At 45.8% G+C, this 14,256-nt stretch overlaps 1 protein-coding gene across 3 annotated transcripts; it reads right to left on the bottom strand.

Annotated features, from left to right (window-relative positions):
* Positions 1 to 302: 302 nt before the first annotated feature.
* Positions 303 to 13,774, bottom strand: klf5l (Kruppel-like factor 5 like). Of its 3 annotated transcripts, none has more exons than XM_048997822.1 (4): positions 13,660 to 13,774; positions 5,723 to 6,497; positions 5,563 to 5,622; positions 303 to 840 (listed from the first exon to the last, which is right to left on the bottom strand). In XM_048997822.1, the coding sequence occupies exons 2-4, from the start codon at positions 6,483 to 6,485 to the stop codon at positions 662 to 664; spliced, it is 1,002 nt and encodes a 333-aa protein (XP_048853779.1). In that variant the 5' UTR covers positions 6,486 to 6,497; positions 13,660 to 13,774; the 3' UTR covers positions 303 to 661. The 3 variants fall into 3 exon arrangements, with proteins under 3 accessions (XP_048853779.1, XP_048853780.1, XP_048853777.1); XM_048997823.1 differs by lacking the exon at positions 13,660 to 13,774 and adding an exon at positions 12,316 to 12,678; XM_048997820.1 differs by lacking the exon at positions 13,660 to 13,774 and adding an exon at positions 11,430 to 11,843.
* Between the last annotated feature and the right edge of the window lie 482 nt (positions 13,775 to 14,256).

Consider the following 14,256-nt stretch of genomic DNA (forward strand, 5'->3'; position numbering starts at 1 on the left):
TCTTCTTGTACATGGCACAGGGGCGCCAAATGAGAAGACGGCGCCCGGTCTGTCGTCAGTGAAAATCAAGGAGCTAACTGACAACAGCGAGCTAACAGCACTGACAGCGTCTCAGGCAAGGGGCTGGTAAAAAAAAAAAAAAAAAAAACTGTCAATCGCCTGGAGAGTAATGGCGGGGGGGGGGGGGGGGGTTCCAGAGCTAAAACACAAGCCATCGCCATCACACCACTCAGACAACCTTTCCCAGAGGATCACAAAATAAACAATAATCTTTTAAAAACTAGCTCTTGGGGGGGGGGGGGGGGGGGTACTTTTGATTTGAAATTTTTACAGCAGAAAAGTAAAAAAAAAAAAGTCAAGTATTAAGTTCCAGTACATTCTTTGAATATTAAGGAACACACACATACATAAAGACAAAAATAAATGAACTAAATATATACATCTATATATATATATATAGTTTTTTGGAGGTTCCAGTACCCGTCTGGAGAACCCATACCTTTTTTTTTTAATTGATACTTGTATATTGGCAGCATATTTGCATGTATTTTGATCTCTGTGGGTAAAACCGGTGAAAGACTTCTTAAGCAGAAAAAAAACTATAAAACAGGAGTGTAGTCAGTCAACCCTTCGAGCGGGCGGGAGGAGGGACGTCCTGCCCTTAGTTCTGGTGGCGCTTCATGTGCAGCGCAAGGTGGTCGGAGCGCGAGAAGCAGCGACTGCAGGCGATGCACTTGAAGGGCTTGGCGCCGGTGTGCTTGCGGTAGTGCCGCGTCAGCTCGTCGGAGCGGGCGAAGCGCCAGTCACAGCCTTCCCAGGTGCAGCGGTACGGCTTCTCCCCTGAAACACCGACAGGACGTACATGCAGGGTTACACCAAGGTGGAAAACATGGGGGTGTACCTGGGTCATACCATTAACCATACGTGATGGGGGGGGTGATATGTGTCCGTCTTATAAATACTAAAGAAAAAGACCATTACACTGGACACTTATAAAAATATCTGCATTACAAATAAATGGAAGCGGAATAGGGCGGAACATTCTCATATGACGAATAAGCACGACTCAGCTAATTACACACCCGCATCACGCTAGATGACCGTCACTTTTAATGCCTTGACATGATTCAGCACTGATTAGAGAACCTTAAGCGGACAGTCTTTAAAATCGATCAACTCACTAGGCATGTTAGCCAGATGCTAACGTGTATCCTTAGAGGATGTAACCAAAGGAACATAAAGGGGACATATTTGTAATACAAATTTGCCCAGCCTTTCTTAGAAGTAGTTCTTGAGCAAACGTCACGTTCGAGGAAGCAAACGGCATTTGTGCCAGAGAGATCAAATCGAGGCCCGTTGGGTCTTTTCTGCTTTTCAGATGGTCATGCTTGTACCTACTGACACGCAGCTGCATAGGGATTGAAATGAATCAAGTTCCCGGATGTATTATCCCGAGTTTGCTGAGCTGAGCCATGGCTTGCTGTTGAGAGAGCACAGGAAAGCAGCTCTATTGTGTCATTCTTAAATGGCAGTTGTGGGCGGAGCTAAGCGAGTATGTGCTTGTGGTTTATTGAGTAATTGAGCTCCTTTTCTTGTGTAAACACAGGGTCATTTCTACAGAGTTAAACGCTGTGATAAGATCTGTATATGTGCAATGTGTAACAATGTCCTGCGCTTCTTATCCAGGCTCTCTCTCTCACATACATACATACGCACGCACACACACATGCTAAACACACTTATGGCATCTGTTTGCTGAAGGCAACAACTTATGAGCAGAATAAAAATGGCAGCAGGGAATGATTTGAGCGGCCACACCTTTATTTAAACACGTAGACACTCTCCCGCGCTGCTGTGTTGGGTGCCCGCACGTGTGTGTGTGTGTGTGTGCATGTGTGTGAGCGGTCTACCATGGCAATGACGCCATGCGAGTAAAACATTTAATCCAAGGTGGATGCTGCTCCTTTATCAATTTCGACAAACTACAGTCTCAGGACGCAAGTTTGCTGTCCCACCCACACGTGTTTGGGCGCGACTAGCAAATACAAATTATTTACACTGCTGAGGTAACTTCAATGAGGAAGACTCACGCTTGCACTGAGCCTAAATGTTTACATTCAGCTCTCTTTCCGAAAATCCTCTTCGCAATGTGCCAAAGCATTATATCACCGAACACACGTTTCACAAGTGTCGGCAGAGTGCAGAATGACAAAGGGCATTGCAGGCCGAGTGTTCTGCTTGAAGCCAGATTAAACGTCAATGTAATCTTGAAAGCAATTTTTAACATTCCATCATATTGAGGTACTATCTGGCAGCTATTGCGGGGGGGGGGGGGGGGGGGGGGTTATATTTCTGAATAAGGTACCTCAAAATCTGGAACACGTAACCTGGCTAGGGATTATGCACGAGCCCTAGAGGTGACCTTAACCGAGGCCAATGTGGGAACTATGGTGATGAGAGTACATGACGTCATCTCATGTGGGCCTCACGTCGGTCAGGAAGCGTGAATCACAAAGAGATACGACCCATTGAGTCCTCTCTGGTATGTTATTATTTCGATGACTAGTCACCGCCATCCGACTCGTTGCGACGTTTGTCCCGACCGGCCTTCGGAAATGGCAGCACGGCCATGCTTGAGGCGGCGGGACCTCGTCTCGAACAAAGCCTGAGAACAGACGAAGGATTTGGGGAGAAGCCTGCCTCTGAGATCCCGAGCAGAAGAGGTGACCCTAATGCAGGCGGGACAGCTCCCGTCGTCCCTCAGGTAGGTCAGGTTTCAGCCACTCGGGTAGGGAGTCGAGTTACAGAACGCACAAGCCCCCCACCCCCTTAGGCCATGTCATCCCACCTCTGGTTTGGATGTAACCCGACGACCTTCCACCTCCACAAGACTGGAAGTTCGTGTTTTGATTATTTCTGTCGGTTTCTGCGTTGGGTTTCGGAAGTGCCCACCTGAGCACCATGCATTGGAAACTGCGTTAATGGCATGAAGTAAACAATATTTGCACAAGTGAGCCCTGCAGTTAAGTTTCAGTCACGTGGAAACGGATGCACTTGGACACGGCGGACGGAGATCAGATCCGCCTGAACTCGGTCCTGACTTCCCAGATAGTGCCCTGGTGCTGGGAAGCAACAGAGCTATTGTCAGACTTTCGTGTCTGAACTCCTGGTGCAACTCTTGAGGTCAAAAGCAGCCCCCCCTCCCCCGGCTGCCAGCTCTTATCACAGCCTTGGCAAACATCGACGCCCGATAGCTCTGCTCCCAAACTAGCTTTTCATTCGCTCTAACGAGTTGACACAGGATCGAATGCCAGGGCCGGGCCCTTAAAGGGGGCGACACTGTCAACACGAGAGGCCCCGGTGGTATCGTTGTGAAACCACTTCTAATTAAGCCGGTAAAAACGCTGTAAATCGGCGGAGAAGTTTACCATCTCGTTAAAATTTGTTTTTAAGGGACCATAAAAATAATACCATCATCCTGTACTGGCCGGGTTTTCGGGATGACACCGTGACCCGACTGTTTTCGGTAAACACGCCGCGCCGTCATTGCGTGTGTCTGGGTTTCCTCCTGACAGACCCACGCTGGCCCCCGTGCTTCCTTTTATGGCCGTCGTAGTGAGCGTGTGCAAACAGCTTGCCCCCCCACCCCCCACCCGGAGCCCATAAAACCCCTACAGGACATCATCTGTCCCTCACAGGACTTTATCCACTCATTCTGTTTGTGAAGGGAGGGCAAAAGGACAATCAGGCAGATAGTGCCAAACTTTACACAATCACCTTCACAGCTAGAGGGACCGGGGGGCGGGGGGGGGGGGGGTGAGATTTCACCCATGAAAAAGACTTTTTCCTTGGGAGAAGATCAAGAACTAATGTCAGGGAGTCAATGACTTGAGGCTAAAGCCACTGCTCCTCTGCAGCGTTCCTCACAAGCGTGAGAGAATGTTGTCACAGTATGCAAAGCCAGCGCAGGCCTCCGTGGCATTTAATAATTTCGCATTCCTCCGAGGACACGCCGCGTGGTACATACCATCCTTACTGAGGCGCTCTGAACCATCCTGTGACACGCTCTATCTGCCCTGCGCACGTGGGGTTTGTGGGCGTAGCGAGAACGTTTCGGAGACGCGATCAATCCTCCGGCTTTGTCAGGCAAATGAGCATCCTGTCTGGACATTTTCCGGCCATTTCCCGAGCTGGTTTTTAAACCTTTTAAACCTTTTTTTTTTTTTTTTTTAAACTGACCTGGAATTAAGCCTGCTCTTCCCAAAATGTCCTCTTCCTCTTCATAAACTATAATCCTTCTCTTTCATAACCATATTTCCCTCTGATCTATTCCCAATGACCATTCCCTTTCGCTATGTCCTTCTCCAGAAAGGATGGGACTGACCCATTGCCCTGCTGGCAGTCTACCCCGCCTTGGATCCTTCTGAAGAACGGCACCCCCGACCAACCCTCTAGCCCAGCGCTTCCCAATCCAGTCCAACAGACAGTCCATGTTTTTGCTCCCTCCGAGCTTCCTGCCAGACAACGTGGGCTGTCTGTTGTTCCCCAAGGATCAGATCAGGAAATACTGCCCTAGACCACCAAGAGGACCAGACTCCACACCTGCCCCCCCCCCCCCCCAAGACTTAACCCTCTCACCTGTACATACGTTACAAATCCCTAGACCCCCTGGGACCTGTCTTTATAGTGACAATACATCAAAGCTTGAATTGAAGACATTAGCTCAATCATGCACAAAAGTACACAGTCAGACAGAAGAGGAAGTGAGCCTGAATGAAACTAGACTGACAAAAATGATTCTGTGGGGGGGGGGGGGGGGGGAAGCGCGGGGGGCCAGTAGTGAAGTCGAGCCGTGATCCATTTAATTAGGACATGTAACTCAATAAAGCAAAACAAGCAGCGAACATAATCTCGTCCCAGATAAATCCTTAGCTAAGACCTCTTAATGTACAGCCGGGCTTATCGGGAATCTGCACGGAAGTAGACGTTTTAGCCTGGGAACTCAGCCACTCAGGCCCATTTAGGTCAGTCGGGTCCCGGTTTTGCGCACAGGCACACAAAACTGCTACGTGCCCCCCCCGAGTCCAGCCAGAAGAACAGGTTTTTCATTTGAGGCTTCGCTCTCCTGCTCTCTTCGTAAGGTGAGACGGGCTTGTGGGGGCATGCAAAGAAGCTAACAAGAGGCAGGCGGATCCCTCCCCCCTTGCTTTCACTCCCACCTGCGCTGCCTCCCCCCGTGTAATTCTTCAGGATTGCCGTTTCTCAGCCCGGTCCCCGGGGACCCCGAGACAGACCATGTTTTTGCTCCCCCTGAGCTCAGAGGGAGCAAAAATGTGGACTGTCAGACAGAGAGCCGGGAAGGAGCAACAACGTGGACCATCTGGGAGTCTCCCGAGGACCAAAGCGGGATGGAAGCACTGCTTCAGACGCCTTTCCTTCATCTCTGCACATATTTGCATATAACTTATTCCACCACCAGCAAAACTGCATCCTCCGCATTAACCTACTGTCCATCTACCCATCCCAGGCTCTGCTCTGATTATACAAGAGTGCCGCTCTTACCTGTGTGTGTCCTCTGGTGGGCTTTGAGGTGAGAGCTCTTTGTATACACCTTGGTGCAACCTATGCGCAAGCAAAAGGAGAGAAACTTTACGACCCACCCGCCACAGAGACCACTCTTTGCCATGTGCCCCCCCCGTGCCGTAAGTGACCAATAACCTACCGGGGAAATCACAGTGGTGGATCCTCCTCTTCTCCAGTTCTGGGTTGTTCCTCCGGTTGTACCTTGGCCCGGTTAGGACACCCTGTCCGTGAGTCATCAGCAGCGACTGCGGGTGCATCGCAGGCATCTTTATCCCTTGCCGGACTTCGTAGGGGGGTGGGGGGGGGATGGTGTTGATGAGCTCGGCCTGGTTCTCAGGACTTCCGGGCTGAGAGTTAGGTGGAGAGGGAGGTAGACTATGAGGCTGTGGAGATGGATAGAAATGCTCAGGCATGACAAAACCGCCAGGGCCCGCTGTCAGCGTGATGCTGTTAAGGTTGTGCATGCTTCTGCTGTTGCTGCTTCCCGATTGGCTGCTGGACAGAGGCATCGTGAGGTCATTGCTGCTGACCGGTAGCTGGTAGACCGGGGGTTGCTGAGGTCCGATGTGCATCTCATCGGTCGTCATGTCGGGCTTGACAAATAGGCTGTTGACAGTCTGTGGCACGCTGAAGACGGACGTGAAGTCGGGGAGGGTCTGGATGGAGCAGGGAACATCCACCCCGGGCTCTGTTTTGATCTGCTGGAGGACGGGCTTGGAGCGGTAGAGGCCTGTGCGTAAATGGGTCGTGTTGGGCAGGATCAAGTTGATGTTGACGCTGTACGGCGTGAGCTTCTCCTCTGAAAAATACTCGTCCACCACAGAGGCGCTCTCCCGTCGGTACTTTTTGTCCATCATGACTTGCATTGCCTGAGGGCCTGTCTGGGGCAGGTACTTCTCCATTTCTAACCGGGTCTGATAGTAAAGACAGACAGAAACACAGGACAGTAATAAACATGAGGGATCCAAAACATTCATTTGCCACTTTGGAGCTCTCTGAAGGACTGCCAAAGTCATGCCAGGATGGGGTCGGTGTAAGATAATCAGGGAGGAGAAATGGGTGGACAAAAATAACACAAGCTGGATGTGGAGGTGGGTTTTTGGCTGGTTGCAGCCCTCTGGTAAACTCCCCTATTTCCATGCCAGTGTTCTTACAAGAACAACGTGTACCCAGGATAACTGCTTGATGGCTGTATATCTAAACACGGCTCGAACGAGAAAATAAACATATAAAGCTTGTAGCTCCTGCAGCTGGACAAGCAAGAGCATTTGCGGTACTAATGCAAAGGCTGTGGGTTTGGTGAAAGTGTCAGACAGATAAATAAGTGTAAAATGTACCCAACTGGGTACCTTCAAGTCCTGCTTCCTACACTACCGATCTAACCATTGCATGATAAGCACTGGACAAATCATCAGGACATTTAAGCAGTTTGGGCGTTTCTTGTGATTTTTTTTGTTTGTTTACTCGCGGAATCCAGTCGCTGCACACCTTACCCATCGCACATCGGCCTTTAGGTTTCACGAAAGCCCCAACGAGTGAATCACCCTAGACTCCGTGCGCAACGTTGACCTGGGCGTGCCGACCAGCGGGATCAATCCAATACCAAAGCGATCCGAGAAAAATGAAACGGCACGTCGTGAATTAAACTGGGAATACTGGCTTCGCCATTACGACACACCCTCAAAAGTAAACACGTGATGCTGGAGTTAGGAAAGAGGATGTATCTCACGCCGGGGACTGGCAGACGGACTCCGAGAGGCTGCGTCCTGCGAGCAAGGACGACTTGTGCGTCCACAGGCGCCAGAGAGACTACGGTACGTGGGGCCCGATCTCTGAACGCTTACAGCCGTTTTACAACCTGCTGTTTGCTGAAGCTACACCCACCCCCCCCCCCACATTTCAGATTAAGTGAGGACCAGGATAGAAGTGTTTAGAACCTACTGCACTAAGTCACACACGCTTTGCCAGTTATTCTCATACTGCTAGGCCTGCTGAAAGGAGACACACACATGAATATCAGAGCATACTGGCATACCCAGAAGTCCAAAGTTTCTGTGATGTCCTGACTGGCACTCGTGGCTGGAAGAGATTAATGCCACTCTACTGAATCTACAGCTGGATTTTAAAACACCCCGTCTCATGTAGAAACTCAATACTAACATCCAGGTTGGGCTGACAAGCTCCGAAGCTCCCTTAATAGGCCAAAAATGACCCTACTGTCTTGCTGACCCAGTGCTGCTGTCGCTGGCCATTGCTGAATGAGCTTTTTCGTGCCCGTGCTCCTTCCCCAGCCTTAGTGTGGTCTGCAGCTCGTTCCCTGCATTATGGGGACACGGAGCGTACCTGAACCTTGCACTATCACCGAGCCAGTTAATGACCCCATCGGTTTTATAGCCTCTCTGTAACGCAATGCGAGGATAGATAACGGCAGAGACACGAACTGCCCTTGCGTTAATATGGCCCTCCGTGCATTACAATTGCACTCAGATTATTACGAAACCTGACTCACTCGACACATCAGTCGAATCCATATTCCAGTCTACGGACAGACTGGGGAACTTGAGCGATTATGGAGCAGCGTCATACCATTTTAAGATGCCAGTTTCCTTAAGAGCTGGGTTTAGGGAAGGTACTTCCATATTGAAATTAGTTGAGATGGCAAAACAAATAGACCTGTAATCGCCATTAGCCCCATATCTCCTTGCGGAATGCATGTTCCTCCCAGGCTCCATAAAACAATGACTGATACTCTCCTTGTCTGTAACCCAGAGTCATCATAACACAAATCCTGTGACCTTAGAGAGTAAAAAAAAAAGCAAAACCTTTGAGACCAGGACGATACTTTATGGCTTCCAGGAAAACGATAAGGCTTGTTTTGACTTTTCGGTATAGTTTCTGGCCGGGCGATAAGCCTCGAGACTCACTCCTAGGGGATGAGCACCTCCAGCTATACAGTCCACATACATGACTCGGCTTCACAAAGGTACAATACAAGTGCACATACAAATTCTCTCAATAGAAACACTCAATGCGATAGTTATGATGGGGGCTGCGGAGACCCCAGAAGGGATCTGCATCAAAGTGACACTTAATTGGACAGCTGGCCCCTGACAAAAGCTCTTTAGCATCTGAGGTGTGCTCACTATCTGGGGGAAATAAATAAATAATAAAATGAACGTCACGAGCGGAGGATTTTGTCAGATTTCCAGCCAAGTCATTGTCCTCTCGCACGAACCGCATCAAAACTGCATGAAGGCAAACAAACTGTCAGGGAAGTAAAAACAAACAAAACCCTAGGAACGAAATTAATCTTCAACCGGCCGAGAAATGTCTGAAATTGAGGATTATGAGCTCTCCTGAAGCACCTACGCGGACGAGGGCCTTTGTTGTAATCCACCTTCACTTTGTTTACACAATACACCTCTCGCTAAATTTGGACTGCTCTCAGAGGGTGAAGGAGTTCCCCAAAACGGCGGCTCGGCCATCTGGTGCACGCATCAAAACAAAAGAAAAAATAATACATTAAAGTGTGATTTACTGCAAACGGACGCCCTGCCGCCTTTTCATTTGAAGCAGGAGATCTAAAGAGAAACTAAGGGAAGATGACCTGACAGCAAAACGACATGCCAGTACAAACCCCAAGAAGCAAACGCATATTTCCGTTTGGAAGGATATCAAACCCCCCGCCTCATACCAGCTACTAAGAGATTCATTACTTCTTAAATAACCCAGGACGTCTAATTCAGACCTCTAATTTCATATACATAAAAACGTGTGACACCTCTTGGCTCGTTTGTATGTACTTCCAGGTTATCTGATACTTGTAGAAGCAGATGAATTTGGGATCGTAATGGGAAAAAAAAAGTTGTCGCTGACCAGATACAACACAATTTATAACGAATGGATTAATATTAGAAACGATAGAAATGAGTGCGCGCGAGAAACCAAGTTGTTTATGCGAAAAGCCCGTATCTCTTCCAGACATCAGGATTGCGTAGATAACCGGATTTACCTACACAGAAAATGCAGATATACCGGGTCTGGGAGCTTGCGAGTGGCCGTCACAAACGCATGCAAACACTCGGTCGTTTGAGTCTTCGGCCAAGGAAAGGAAATTCGACTACTGCAATTGCAGCACGATACGTTTCTATAGCACGATATTTTCCACCATAATCTTATCCCTGGGCAAGATATCTTCTCTAATAAAGGATATGAGCCTTTGACTCTGCACCAACAGGTCGGACCACATGCTTGTGTCACCGCACAATCGCCCAGCTTTTAACGAGGTGGTTACACGAATAGCAAAGTGAGGACGAACTCTAAGCACGGCGAGATTGGATAATAGGAGACCTACGCCCATCTGGAATCCATGTCTAATTTACAAGATAATTACACTGAGAAAGAAAACATGTTCACTCGCTTTTATGCCGAAGAAAACAAATAAAAACGTATACAATTTAAAGATTTGATTCGGGCGTGTCGATAAGCAGGTGATTAACTGTACACGCATGTCAATTTATGCTAACAGAATCTTGGACCTTGTTGCTGCAGAGCAATGCGTAATATACGTTTTCATAGGAAGTGTTTTCATAGATGTATACCCAAGAAAAAACACTATGACCCAGGGTGCAGTGAACTGATTTTCTGTTTATTTCAGAATTATTGTCTGATTGTATTTAAGTACATGCGATACAAATAGCGCGCGTTTTTACTTATGAAATCCACTGAAAAAATATTCAGACGGATTTTTGGACACCGAAATTTGGGATCTTTCGTAAACTTGATTTTAAACGTGCACTAAAACCTTCAGCAAGCTTTATTTCTTAGTGGTATTGCTTCATCCTAAAATAATTTTCTCATCGCCGTCTGAATGATTTTCACTTTTCTTGGAACTGAACCTTCGGGATGTTATTGCAAGATTCTAAGATGAAAGATATACGAATATGTTTGTTTAATGCGACTGGGTTCACAAACTTGTAAACGAGATCATTAGGCAAAATAGGCTTATTTAAAATCTTATTTGCATGATATGCACAATGGTTACAAATATTTAATTTGTATAGTATAACCATGAAAATATTGTGATGAGCAAATGCATATATGAAAAGGCAAATGTAGCTGCATTGATACATGTCGGTGTGGTTTAATTAACGGGTCAATTATTAATGGTATTTGTATGGTAACGGATCAAGTTCGACTTAAAGTTCCAAAAGCACAACCATTAATTATAGAAAAGTAAAAGGTGTCACTGTATATAGATAACTGTGGTACTTCACATACAAACAGTTGCGGTCTTGAAAAATCAGGGTACTGCCCTTAAGACCAATGCTGATATTGTACAGTTTTCAAAATTTGACATGGTTGCATCATAGGAAGGAATGTGTCATATAATAGGCATGTTATTTCATAATATATTATTTAAAACTACAGCTAAATCTAACAGATATAATGTACTGTTTAATTTAATGTACTGTAATAAAAAAGTAAGTGATTTTAATGGAAACAAACCCGAAGACGCAGCTTATATGCATCACAATAAGCGTGATTTACTTTCAAATTATTTAATTTCAGTTACACTGTATTTTGTAAACGATCTTTGCTGCAAAAGTAAATATACTGATCAGGCTATCTGGTATAGCTAGAGAAAGCGCCACGTTCAACCAGCCAGTCTGGTCATCTCACCGCAGAATATGTATAACTATTTATTGCAAACTTTTCTACCCAACTTAGTAATAATTTAATTATTTAATAGTTTAAGTAAAGGAGGCGTTTCTACTAAGCTATTCCACCATGGATTCCGTCCTGGCTTTTGCTCCCAAAGACCCGCGATGGAGCTCTGTTCGTACCTGGGACAGCTCCAAAGTACTTCTTCCCGCTGGCTTGACTTCCTCGAACACAGAGGAGTCCTCTGCGCCATCCCCTTCGGACATCCTAACCGGTTTCAGTTGGGTAAAAACAGCCCTTTCTTCTGTACTGGGCACGTTTACAGATAGCCCTATGCTCGCCATTACTTTCCTTCAAAAGCAAAACTTAAAGGCGTTTTCCTTAAGTTAAAAGATCCCGTAAAACGATTAAACTGCGCTTCTCCCCCGTGACTTTTTATTTCTATACCCAAGCGATCTTTTTGTGAAATCCAGGTGCACAGTACCTCCTGATCCCACCCTCTGCCTGTCAAGCCGCTTTACCTGTGATAAAGTAAGTTGATAGCTGCGTTGACCGAGGAGATTGACATGCCTACTATCCAATCAGCGCAAAGAAGCAACGGCCAACTCCAATCACCTGTAGCAAAGGTGTTCCGACATGGATCTTTGAAGAATGTCTAAATTTTCTGTTGAACGTTTTCCAGAAAGGTTATTATTCCGTTATTACAGAACATACATGTTGATCCGTATTCAGTAATAGTAATTACGAAAGCAGACCGACTGATTAAAAACAGAATCATGCAGAGTATATAATTAAAAATGTAGAATTAATTAAACATAATTTAAAAATGTCAAGTGAAAGGAATTACGATAATCTCATTATTAACCTTTTTGGGTTAAACAATAAGCTGTTTTTTTCCTGAAACGCGGATAGATTATTAATATCATACGATGATTGCTATACTACTTTCTTCACAAAAATACATCATTTTAATGTTTGTGTGAGAGTAAAATGATTTTGTTTTACGCACCCTGTAACGCACTGAACTCCAGATACTGGGGCTGTACAGGTATTCACGCACAAACTTACCTCACAAGTATGAGGTGTATATTCCTCTCGCGCTGCCCCTCGGCAATGCTGCGCAGCATTTACGACAATCTGTAATTCTGTGGCATGCACGTGAGAAGGTCCAATTGGAAACTGTAGACAACCACCAATGTATTATTTTTCTATGAGTTTAGGTGGTGTAATTTATCATATTCGCACACAGTGTGCATGTCTATACGCGACATGCTCGTGTGGTTCGCGAGAACGGTTCGCTAAAACAGTTCAGGATGGGTTCAGCAAGTACAACAGTCGGACCCCTCCGGGAATACAAACCGGCAAAATAGGAGTATAAATTTCAGGACATCCAAGACTGCTAAACTCGTCATAAGGGTTACAAACACCTTAATTAGGTGTGAAAACGTCGCACTTTTACGAAACCTTAGAATTCCTGTCTCCTGGCAAACATTTATGCCTATCAACCAGTATCCAAGAAGTAATAATTGGATAAACCAGATGTTATTGTATTTCATAGCACTAGTGACTGCTAGTGCTTGGCCAGAATCCTGGAATAATAGAACGAGGTGATTTTGGAGTCAACACTTATTTTTAATATCCTCCACTTTGTTCCCTCCCATGTCATTCAGAACATCAAAGGCAATCTCATCTTCTAATATTTCTCATCCCTGGCTCTTCTTACACCTCTGACTACATTTAGTAGCTGTATTTTTCTATTCTGATTACCAAAAGTAATGTTGTCTCACAAGATGAGTATTGTTCAAGTTGGACAATCAGTATTAGTAATATTTAACTAGTTTTACAGTTAAGTACATGATAAATGTTCGATTGCAAATGAAACACGCATGCCTAAGCAGTGATTAGTATAGAGCTGCTTCTCATTTGCCAATTTGTGAGCCCAAACACTCTCGCCAATGTTCCCATCTGCGTCGCTCCTGCTGCTTAGCGTTTGACGGGTGAGTGGAGTGTTTCCGAAGTGAGTTTTCAAGCAGCAGAGGGATCTAGTGGTTTTCTGCAAGCCCACACATGTGGCTGCTGTAATAGTCCAATGTTCTAACCGGTGAATGATGTGTGACTAGCATATTAAAGAAGGAACATCGCAATTTTAAGTATGTAACAAAAAAAAAACATTATATAAAAGGTTCATTCTGCAAAAATATCAAAGCCAATTTTAAGAAACACATTTCACTCATATGAAACACTCTCGGCGTTCTGCAAGGTGCTGTTTACAGGTCACATTTTTTATTTTTTGCCTTATTTGGATTCCTTTCCTATTTTTATTGAACATTAGCACATATATATTTCTGTTTTTCTTGGTCTCTTTTGGACACCCCTTGAGAAAAGTCTCTCCCACACCATCCCCGAACTTACTTTTTACTCTGTTCGCCTTGCCCACCGTCACCCACCTCCGTAACGTTCGACGTATTTGAGACCCGGGTTTCACTTTCTGACAGGACGCCGCTTTTCTCATCCCGTTTCACCTTGATTACTTAATTGCTATTCTGCACTGAAGAAATGTATGTTAGGTAACTTTTTTTTTTTGGGTACAACAGCAGTTCCCTTCTTGGGACTTCCACTTGCAAGTTCTCTACACAAGCCACCTATTCCGTTGCATCACTCTCTCTTTTAGCCTGTCCCCAACTCCCTGCTGTCCCTCTCCACTGCTATCCACATTCTGGCCTACTCACTCCACAGATTTCTTTTACCTCGCTTACCCAGTCCACAATTGTCCGATGATGTCATGCTATATTCGTTCACATTCTCCAGAACAATCCCAATGATTTTGTGCAGCTTCTTTCTTGAAGGCCTAACTGTGTCTTAAATCCAGATCGAAGTGTGAAAAAGTGAGAGTTTGGAAACATCAAATGGTTTACATCAGTCCATTGAAATTACACTGTAGCTTCCTGTTTGGGGGGGGGGGGGAATTTCCACACTATAAATATTGACACAATATATTGTACGAAAATA

Source organism: Brienomyrus brachyistius, unplaced genomic scaffold, assembly GCF_023856365.1.
Source record: "Brienomyrus brachyistius isolate T26 unplaced genomic scaffold, BBRACH_0.4 scaffold35, whole genome shotgun sequence".
In the NCBI taxonomy this organism is placed as follows: domain Eukaryota; kingdom Metazoa; phylum Chordata; class Actinopteri; order Osteoglossiformes; family Mormyridae; genus Brienomyrus; species Brienomyrus brachyistius.